The sequence below is a fragment of the Trematomus bernacchii genome, unplaced genomic scaffold (genome assembly GCF_902827165.1).
Source record: "Trematomus bernacchii unplaced genomic scaffold, fTreBer1.1, whole genome shotgun sequence".
NCBI lineage: Eukaryota > Metazoa > Chordata > Actinopteri > Perciformes > Nototheniidae > Trematomus > Trematomus bernacchii.
The window spans coordinates 6832605-6843634 of NW_022987588.1; the positions used below are offsets into that span (position 1 = coordinate 6832605).

The following is an 11030-nucleotide window of genomic DNA, read 5'->3' on the forward strand; positions in this document are numbered from 1 at the left end:
CAGCGTCTCCAGCGCTTTCGAACGGCAATGGCCGTGGCTGTCTCCTCCTGATTGGTGGAGTTGGCCCAATAGCCGTAGCGCCACCGTCCTGACGTCAGGACAGAGTTCAAATCTAGATCAGTTTTTATCAGATCCGTTGCAGCCCCTTTTTTAGAGATTTGGGTATGGAGGAAAATAGAGAGGGTTGTGTTTTCTGACACTTGGTGAGTTCCCTGGAACACCGGGGACACATATTCATGTATACAAGACGTACAAAAGTGCATTTTGCATGATAGGTCCCCTTTAAGTATAATTCAACTGAAATCCCACAAAAAAATGTTTTTTAAATAAAAATAATCGTTTTATTTCGATTATGTTGTTTTCATAATCATTGCAAGCCAAAATCGTAATTGCGATTAACATACGATTAATTGAGCAGCCCTACTATGAAGAGAGTTAATTTCAGGGTTTTATATCTAATACATTAGGTGGATTTGAGCTGATGTTTTGAGTTTTTGTTCAGATGAGGGTACTTTGTCTTTTTAAACCTTCCTCCCGTCTGTCAGATTATTCACATTCCCTCTTTGTCTTTTTAATTTCTCCTAATTTGTTTTAGGTAATCACTCGAAATGAGCTGATGCTAGAGGAAACCAGGAACACAATCACAGTCCCGGCCTCTTTCATGCTCCGAATGTTGGCCTCCCTTAATCACATCAGATCAGGTACAAACACACTCTCTCACATTTATTTCATCGTGCAAATTGTATAAATAAATGTCACCTATTAATGTCGATTCCTGTCCCCTTCGTTGAAATCTTGCTTTGTTTGTCTTCAGATCGATTAGAAGGGGATCGCTCCGAGGGTTCGGGACAGGAAAATGAGGAAGAGCAGTAGCCTGCGGGCATTTTAAATTGAAATAAAAAAACTATTTCTTCTTGCTGTATAGCACATGAAAAAAAAAAACCCTGAGATTTGTACAAGTATAGTGTAGAATACTTCCTTTTGAAAACTAGTGTAATTTCTAGGCCCCCCCTGTGTTTTTTTTATGACTTTCTTACTGATGTTTCTGTATGAGGATAATCTACATCTGTGTGAATGCAAGAGGCAAAGGACGTCAGTATATATATATATTAAGTGTGAGAATAATGGCGGCTGGAGTGCAAGGATGTTAAGTGCAATATTATTTTGTTAGGAGAAAGTGAGCTTTGATCAGTGTTAACGTGTGACATTTTGAATTTGTAGCACAAAGCTAAGAATTGTTGATGTGCTGCTCCGGCAGTTACGCATGTAAACAAGGACTTTAAGTAAAAACATACTTGGAGAATGCTTTCATTTTATTGTTGAAGAGAAAGAAAAAGAAGCCGTGGTTCTTCTCCCTCAAGGGGACATGTTAATACATTATAATCTTTTACAGAATTTGGAGAATAAAATAAAACCATGGCATCTCAAAGATGTCTGGAAGATATAAGTTTAAGTTTAATCAACAACAATATGAGCGACATTAGACAGCAAAGAGCATCTTTTACACTCCAGATACGACTGTTGGTCATTATTACAGCTGTGCCAAATACTTTCAAGCTTTGACGGCTGAGCAGCTCTCATAGGAAAGAACGAGGCCTCCGACGCTGTATCCTGTTCTTATTATACATCCATGGGAAAAACAGGCACTCACTTGTTTAATTCTTTTGCGGTCTAGATTTCTTAAACATTTTTTGAAGTGAGAAGTCGTCCGTCAGTCCGTCAGTCGGACGTAATATGGTCGGTGTTTACATTAGCATCGCTAACACTCAGAGCTAACCTGTACTGGAGAGCATGTGTCTGAAGAAGCAGGAAATAAAAAGGAACTCACCTTGTGGTATAACCGGCAAGAGAGAAAGCCTTTGAGCTCCATACTGTTTCAGAAATAATCCTTGATAATCCATGATATGGCATTTCATCACGGCAGTATTTAGTTTAGACAGTAGCTGCCGGGTCCCGCATGAGCTCAGACCCCTCCTTTTTTATTTTGTATCAAGCTTTATACCCAAAATCAGCACTTTTGAAACAGGAAGTGAAATAGAGGGATATGAGGCATGGCTAGAATGGGTGATCTGTTTGGTATTTTGAGCAAAACACTTCATAGACATGTATTTTATATATCTGAGACCTATGCTATTGCTTAAAAATAGCATGATAGGTGACCTTTAATGAGTGACAGCCCCAGTTTGTTAAATATTGCAGGTGAGTGTTGTTTTGGTCGCTGTTGTAAAATTCCTCTTCACAGCAACACAAACAAAACATAATATAATAATGGTTCAGACAATTTTATGTAAAAAAGTTTTAATATAAGAATTTTGATACAAAACTTATATGCACATATTTGTTTTAATACTTACTGTATAGTGAAAATCAAAAGGTTACATCACTTCTCAGGTGTATAGTACCGTTCAAATATAATACAAAGATACGAGGTAAGACTGAAGCGCTCCTTACAAATGGAGGGTATCTGAGGTACACCACATGTACCAACTAATATGAACTAAGACACATTGTGAAGATTAAGACCAGTTTCTCAGACATTTCAACTCTGAACACAATTTCATTTTGATTTCAAAGATAAACAGCGATTTATTTCTGATATGGTCCGTGTATACTTCTCAATAAGCATAATATAATGAAATGTGGGACTTTGCTTGTGCATTAATATAACAGTCTTTTCTAAATGATTAAATCTGATTGTTACTTAATGTCCTGTTCACTACATCACAGCTCAGGCCCTACCTCGGGCAGTAAGCCGAAACGACTGAACACACAGTAATAATTGCCTTTACTGGTTGAGTGGTTTCTATGAGAACAAGCACACGCATGTTCAAGTGCAATAACTTAACAAATAATCATGAAATGCCAGGACTTTCTAATTATACTCACTCTGCAGATACCATCAGGCCTGAGCAACACATACACACTGTTGAGGTTTTCTTATAAGGAATTCAAATACACAGTTTACCTTTAAACATACATTTCCTATACACATTAACTCCTACTCGGGGTCAAGATTGGGATTTTGTCCTAGCATTCATTGGGGTAGAAGTTAAAATAGCCCCTGGAAAGACTTCAGTCAACATCTACAGGCAGCTTTGTTTACAATCCACGCTATGAAGCCTTTTTCCCGCCCGACTTTTAGACTCATCGTTGGAAAAGCTCAGGGGTTCCTCCTTTTGAACAATGTCCTAGTAAGCCACGAGAATGTGTGACAATGAACCAATGTTTACGATCATTACGGCTGTTCCGGATATTCGGTAGTGCGGGGGGGGAGGGGTGCATAGTAATCAGCAGTGAACCGCTTCAACACGTGTATTTCGGTTTTATTCACGGCATTCATTTTGTTATTCTACAGTATTGTTGTTTTATAGTTATTTGTTAATGTATATAACCCAATGTGTGCATTGTGTTTGTTACTTTCGTTGCAGTTGTATATGTCTTAAGTGTAATTTGGCTTGGCTTCCTATTTTTTATGGACATGCTTTTATTTTGAAGGAGAGTTAGCGCTGTTGACAGGAAGTTGTTGTTGCTATGGAAACAACGTGACGGAGATTAACGGAGAAAAGTCATATCTACATATAAAGATGGAGAAAGTAAACAATAAAGTGTATGGTTAAGTGTTAGCACCCCCCGAAGAGGCACAAGCTCTTACGTTGATATTGGAGATTTCAATAAATTCAATTCAATTAAAAAATAAATAAAAATACAAATAACGAAATTTAAACCCGAATAGTACTCCAACGAACGAATATTCGGGTACAGCCCTAACGATCATTACGAACATATTATAATTTTTTGTGTGTATTTCATATTGACGCTGCAAAAATGTGTGGCAGCAGAAGACAAATAAGAATAATAGAAAAGTACGCTGGAGTTTAGACTTCACTAGGCACATAGAATAAAGATCACTACAGCAATCGGATCATTACGGTTACAGTAGTAAAAGGCTTCCTATTTGATTACATGAATCCATAACAAAGCTTGCAAAGACACTGCTGTTGTGTAATTGGTCCAGCGTAGTGGAATGAATACCGTGCTCTTCACTAATCATTTCAAGTATTGAGTACCCATATGTAGAGAGATCAGACTTCATCAAATGCACCACAGCTCGCAGTCTATAAACGTGTTTAAACAAATGTACAGACCTGCTGTGTTCAGGCTAGTTTTTCCTCCATGTCATGCTCTTCTTCATCTCGGTCATCTTTAACGATCCCTTCGTCGATACTTTCCAGCCTTAGTCTCTGACCGTCCAGGTATCTGGGTCTCGGTGCTGCCCTGGTCGTAAACAGTCCCCCCGGTAAAGCCAGACCCTCGCCGAACATGGTGAGCTTAGCGTCGCTCTCTATGGCCATCGCCAAACATGATGCGAAGTTGTCGAGAGATTCGTGTTCCTGTGCGTGGATTTGAACTGAGGATGTGTTGTTGTTTTCAGCTGAGGAGAAAAATGCAGAAATCATTACACAAATGGTACGGTCAACACTGTTTTGTAACTTTCTGACCATAAAGTAACGTTTCAACCGGAAAAGCAATTCAGGCTCTCGCCCACTAACAGGATTTTTAACAATTAGTTTGTTTAATCTGTAAAACACTGTTTTGTAGGCTGGGATATCTGTGCAGCGCAACAATATCTCATTCAGCCTTTCAACGAACCTTGTGCTTCCTGCGATTTAAATATTGCACTAGGTCATATTGGAATTTCGATAACATTTCGCTAAATGTGGAAGAGCCAAAAACTGCTGTTCATTGACTGGCTACAAAAGAGCAATTCCTCAAAAAATGGCCAACATGGAAATTAGGGATGCTACGATCGCCAATTTTGGGGCCGATCGCCGGAATCGATCGCCGATCCGATCGAGTGGGCGGGGCCTATGGGGATCTTCTATTTAAAGTGATGTTTAAAACTCAGTTAATGGGGCTCATTCACTGGCGCTTCCACAAACAACAACCAACATAATTATTACATTCAAATGAAGTACATTATTCAAGTTTACATTCACTTTGGATAATAACACGGGAGAAATGAGCGGAAGCGCTCTCTTTTCCTCTCTCCCTCTCTCTCTCTCCAGACAGCCCGTCAGTATCCGTCTCATGCAGCTCACTGATCCAGTAATGAGTGACCCGACAGTGAAGAGTAAACATATTTATAACTAGTTTAGCTTGTTCCAGAGGTAGATAAAATAGCTAAGTGTGTTAGGTCTAACTCTTATGGCGCATTTCCATTGCAGGGCCTCGCTCGGCTTAGTACGGTATAGTTAGGCCTTGTTAGGACTGGCTCACTTTATGCTGCGTTTCCATTACAGTTTAGGAACTGGGGCAGTAACTATAGTAACGCAGTGTAGGCGGAGCCGTGACGTCATCTTCAATGCGAACCACAGAAAAACAACACAGCCGTTAGCAGTTAGCATTCAGAGCTCACAGCTCCTCATATCTGTTCAGAAACTAGACAAAAGTTAAACAAGTACAAACCACAGACTGCCTGTGTCATGGCGAATACAGTCGCTGCTTTATTTATGTCTGTATAGGCCGTTGTTGTGAGTGTGGACGGTCGGAGCATATACTGCGTTAGCTTAGCCAAGCTCCATTCAGAAAACACACATTTTAAAAGGTTTTTCGCCTGCCGTCTGTCTGCAGACTTGACAAAGCATTAATTCATGGTTTTTACTAACCGGTATCAGTATGTTGTTACTTCGGCATCATTTTGAAACGTGTATTACAATTAAATCACGGTCAAATATGTTCATTTTGTTGTAGTTGTAGCCCCCTTGCCAGCGATTCTCTCTGTCTAGTTAGCATACTCAGCCCGACTCAGCCTGGTTGTTGGCCCGCTAAGAACCTTGATTTTATGGGGCCAGAAAAACTGTGAAATAGTACCCGCTAGCCGGTGCACGCTTAAACCGCGCTGTAGTGGAAATGCGCCATAAGTGTGTGTTTTGCTCCGCTCACCGGTCCGTCACAGCGGGTGGAGCTGCAGGATTTCTGCTTCACACACGTTGCATCCCGCTATTTTATTGTCATTTTCGGACACCTTAAAATACAGCCAGACTGGTGAAGCCATTTTGGCGAGCTTGTTTTGACGCACAGAGAAAAGTGTCATGTATTTTACGTCATGCGATCGGCTCTCGCGATCGGCATCCCTAATGAAAACTACACGAGGTGAATTTTAATGAAGCTCAGCCCAAGTTCTTTCAGGAAGACTGGTTCCCACGCTCTCATTCACAATTCTCTCTTACTCACTCGCCCTTTTTCTCAATAAGCAAAGGCGCAACTTACCCCAGCTAAACCAATCGGTTGCGTCTCATCCCCACAGCCAATCACAGCACACCCGGCAAACGTTTAAATCTGCTCTTTCTCTCCCCTGCCAGCATCGTTCAGGAGAATTGATGCAACCCTCCTTCACCTCCAGTTTTTTCAGATCCAAGGCAGGCTAGCCCAGAAGAACTCTCATCACTCCGGATTTTTATTTCCCTTTAGTACTCACCACCACCAGTGTCTAGACCCCGGGGGGTTTCTCTTTCTAGTCGGCTTCTCCTCCCCCTTAATTCATCACAGTATGATGGGGTCTAATCTCCAAAACGCTATTGTGCACACGGCAATAAAGATGTTATCAACTACAAACTAAGTCTCTCCTGATTGAACTATAGCTCACTCGTTTAAATTTGATCAAGGTGTAAAGTTATGCATTATTTGGGTCATGCTTGCTTTGAGTGACAGATGTGTTAGACTGCTGTCTGCTAGCTGTCTGCTCTACTGCGGGACATGGTCTCGTCCTGTATTTTTTAAGTGTAAAAACCCTCAATAAGTATGAAGTAAACTCCATTCCCCAAAATTAGGGATACCTTTGGCCTGCTCCACTTGGTCTTCAAAAGTGACGGAGCTCCTCCTCTTCCCGGACGGATTGCAGGGGTTCTGTAGTTGGGAGGACCCGTCTGTGGAGAAGTTATCCAGCAGCATCACGTCTGTACCTGCAGGGAATCATCACGGACACAAACAAGGTGAACGGAGAGGGTTAATTAAAAGATCAATTGAAGGGAAAAGCTGCATAAGTATAGCGGCAAAAACTCCCTATGAGTTGTGCCGCTGAGAGGCTAAAACCTGCTCTTTGCTGTGTCGCGTTCCATGTAAGAGTCATTTATAGTCCATAGTGTTTAATAAAGACGACAAACAAACAATATACAACTCCAGACCACACGGTCAACAGAAAGTATCAGAGCAATTCACCCTCTTCCTACGTCGTCATGTCCCAAAACCGGCATCCAACAGGTGACCTAAATACCAATAAACCACACCCACGTGACCATTGCCGGAAGTGATAAACAATAAGAATTAAACGTGATGCAAACAGAAATGAAGATAATAATAGAAATAATAAGCAATGGCAAAACAAGCATTTTGGCTCCTACAATAAAAAAAGTCACACAAATGAGTTTGGTGATGTTTCTTTGTTTTTTCACATGACATTACTTGCCACACTTAGCTAAAAACATGAGCTGTGAAACAGGAATGTGAGGCGCCCTGTACCAAAGCTTTGGGAGGATGACGCAATAGAGTTTTGAAAATCATGTTTACGCGTGCAAGTCCCATAATAGCAGGAACACATTAGTCAGGGAGGATGCAACTTTTGATATTACAACCACTGGCTAGCTGTTATCCAAATATAAATGAATACAGCAATGATTGAGGACCAAACAGGATTAAGCATTAAATATAAGTCTAGACAACAGGATATTGTAGTTCAGAAATAATTAATTGGACACACAAAGAGAGTGTTTTTTTTCTGTGCGTTAAACTTACATGAGTCCTGAGTGTAACTGAAGCCGGTGTCCCCCGTGCTGCTCCCCGGGGCCAGGAGATGCCCTCCGCCCGCAAGCATGGCTGTCAGGTGGGGCGACATACCCAAATCTGAAAAGAACACAAGCAAGATTTCAAACAAGCTGTACAAAAGCATACAATACATTTATTCTAGCCCTCTTTGCACATAAATCCACCTGTCCACTATTGTGTATCTGTTTACAGTTCAAAGACAACCTGTTAATAGACATTGTGCCTACTTGAATGTACATTACAGGTCGTTTTTTTAAATCTTTGTTAAAGTGGACCTATCATGCTATATTTGAATAATATAGTGTAGGACCATACCTATATAAGGCATATTTATACTTTTTTTTTTTCAAAATACCAAACAGATCATGCATTTTAGCCATGCCTCATTTTGCTCAATTTGAAAAATGTTAGCTCTGTTTTTGCAAGGGTTGATTCTGTGAGAACAGCACCACCTACAGGCCTGGCATATGTACTACAGCGTCTCCAGCGCTTTCGAACAGCAATGCCGTGGCTGTCTCCTCCTGATTGGTGGAGTTGGCCCACCTGACGTCAGGACAGTGGTCAAATCTGGATCAGTTTTTATCAGATCCGTTGCAGCCCCTTTTTTAGAGATTTGGGTATGGAGGAAAATAGAGAGGGTTGTGTTTTCTGACACTTGGTGAGTTCCCTGGAACACCGGGGACACATATTCATGTATAAAAGACATACAAAAGTGCATTTTGCATGATAGGTCCCCTTTAAGCTGTGTTGTCCTTGATGTTTGCCTTACTAAACATTGTTATTTTGGTCAGTGATTTTGTCATAGATCAATAAAAATAAATTATTGCATGACAAACCCACCTGTTATTCTGTTGGAGATGCTAAAGAGGCGGGACGTTCTATGCCGCGTAGCGAATGACTCCCTGTAGTAGCGATCTCCAAAACACATCCCCAGCAGCTCCTTCCTCACCGTTTTATTCCACAGACCATAGATGAGCGGGTGGCATACTGCGCTGCAGAAAGAGAGCCACGCTACCAAAGTCTCCAGTCCCTGAGAAACACTCCCTTGTCCCCAAATAGCCTCCGTACACACCACCACAACATATGGCCCCCATGATATAAAGAAGGTGCCGATGACTACTAAGATGGTGACAAAGGCCTTGCACTGACTCCCTGCATACACCAGGCTCCGCCGGCTCCCATTAGAAGAAGTCGAGGTGCTTGAGTTTTTTCGTCCATTCTTCTGAGCTCCATTGGAGCCGTCGTTGGTCACAACAACCGTCCCACAGTGTACTTTCCTGGCTTTCATGCGTGCAACACGGAAGATTACACCGTAACAGGTCAGCATGATGAATAAGGGGGGAAGGATGCACCAGGTGACCCAGAAGGCCGTGTAGCTGGGCTCTCTGTGCCAAGAAGCAACACAGGTCCACTTGTAGCAGTCAAACTCGAAGGAGGACCACCCAAACAGAGGAGGCAGACAGCCCACCAGGGAGTGTAGCCACACGTATGCGATGACGACGACTGCCCGGTTTCCTGTGATCTTCATGGGGTAGATCATTGGGTAAAGCACAGCATAGTACCTGTTTGGATAAAAGAGGATCACCTTTAGGAGAGGAAACCAAAGGAGCCTTTTGGTACAAATAACACAGAGGCTGCTCAGAAATCGATGTGTGATTAATGGCGCATTTCCACTACAGCGCGAAGCGCGGTTTAAGCGTGCCATGCCGTGCCCGGCCCGTTTTTGGTTGCGTTTCCACTAGGCGTAGTTCCGGCTAGCGGGTACTTTTTCACAGTTTTCTGGCTCTCCAAAATCGAGGTTCTTTCCGGGCCAACAACCGGGCTGAGTATGCTTAACTAGTGAGAGAATCGCTGGCAACTACAACAAAATGAACATATTTTACCGTGATTTAATTGTAATACACGTTTCAAAATGCGTGTTTCCTGAATGGAGATTGGCTAAGCTAACGCAGTATATGCTCCGACCGTCCAAACTCACAACAACGGCCTACAGACATTAATAAACCAGCGACTGTATTCGCCATGACATAGACAGTCTGTGGTGTGTACTTGTTTAACTTTTGTCTAGTTTCTGAACAGATATGAGGAGCTGTGAGCTTGAGTGCTAACGGCTGATGTTGGTTTTGTGTTTCGCATTGAAGATGACGTCACGGCTCCGCCTACACTGCGTTACTATAGTTACTACCCCAGTTCCTAAACTGTAATGGAAACGCAGCATAAAGTGAGCCTGGCCTAACAAGGCCTAACGAGGCCTAGCCATACCGTACTAAGCCGAGCGAGGCCCTGCAGTGGAAAAGCGCCATTAGAAGCTAAAAGCTGCAACACCACCCCCGACCTCTGTAAAGTATAATCTTAATAGCTACATGCACAGCAGAAAAGGAGGTTTTGCAGGAGAACAAATACATGCACTGTTAACACAAATTCCTCAAGGTGACGGAGGTAATTAGGAAAGCAGTAGGAACAGTAAGGAGTGTGTGCTTAACAGTAGATCTTTACTAAGGATACCAGGAATAAGAATATAATTTAACCAGAGTGGTATTCAATTTCAATCCCAGACAACTGGAAGTGCATCTAACAGTAACCAACTATTGAAAATATATGCATGTCTTTCACTTTTGAGTGAAATGGGGGGAACAAGTAAAAAGAGGCCCATTGGACATCGTCAAATCTCTTCTTTAGGGGAACCAATGATTTAATATAACATAGCTCTGAACTAGCCAAATGTAACGTACACCATAATAATACTAGGCCTGATATACAGTATATTGTAAACTCTAGATCTAGTTAGATGTCCCTCGTATTGCTAAACCAACAGAACATTAAATGTAATATTACCTATGAATTTAATTTTCCAGCACTAACCTGTCAATGGCAATAGCTTCCAAGGGGGAGCATACTGGCCGAGCTAATGAGTAAGTAACAGCAGGGCAGTGAAGTTACACCACAACCACCCCAAACACCCACTCCTTCTTTGCCCGAGCTCACTGCCACGAATGGCAGCACCAGCATGGACAGCAACAGGTTGGACAGGGTCAGGCTGAACACAAACTTGTTGCTGGGTGTGAGCAGATAAGGCCTGCGATAGAGGGTCGCCACGATCATGAAGTTCCCCAGGCCGGCGAGGAGTGTGATGGTCACGATGGAGACGGACTCCAGGGCAGCCAGACCCTCCCTTGCCCCACCGAGGTACAGTTCCTACTGTTGTTCAT

General features: G+C 42.3%; 2 protein-coding genes across 4 annotated transcripts in view; one reads left to right on the plus strand and one right to left on the minus strand.

Moving 5' to 3' along the window:
- Window positions 1-1303, plus strand: part of dcaf6 (ddb1 and cul4 associated factor 6) — a 36179-nt gene extending 34876 nt beyond the window's left edge. For all 3 annotated transcript variants that reach the window (XM_034128782.1, XM_034128783.1, XM_034128784.1), the window contains 2 exons: window positions 596-701; window positions 815-1303. In XM_034128782.1, coding sequence (XP_033984673.1) covers window positions 596-701; window positions 815-873 — 165 coding nt within the window. In that variant the 3' untranslated portion in view covers window positions 874-1303. The remainder of the gene's footprint in view (window positions 1-595; window positions 702-814) is intronic.
- A 2411-nt stretch (window positions 1304-3714) lies between these two features.
- Window positions 3715-11030, minus strand: gpr161 (G protein-coupled receptor 161). The gene is given in 10 exon segments (XM_034128395.1): window positions 3715-4432; window positions 6837-6962; window positions 7792-7899; window positions 8662-9383; window positions 10684-10700; window positions 10702-10740; window positions 10742-10765; window positions 10767-10796; window positions 10798-10991; window positions 10994-11030. Coding segments are annotated over 10 exon segments (1575 nt in total). The 3' UTR covers window positions 3715-4154.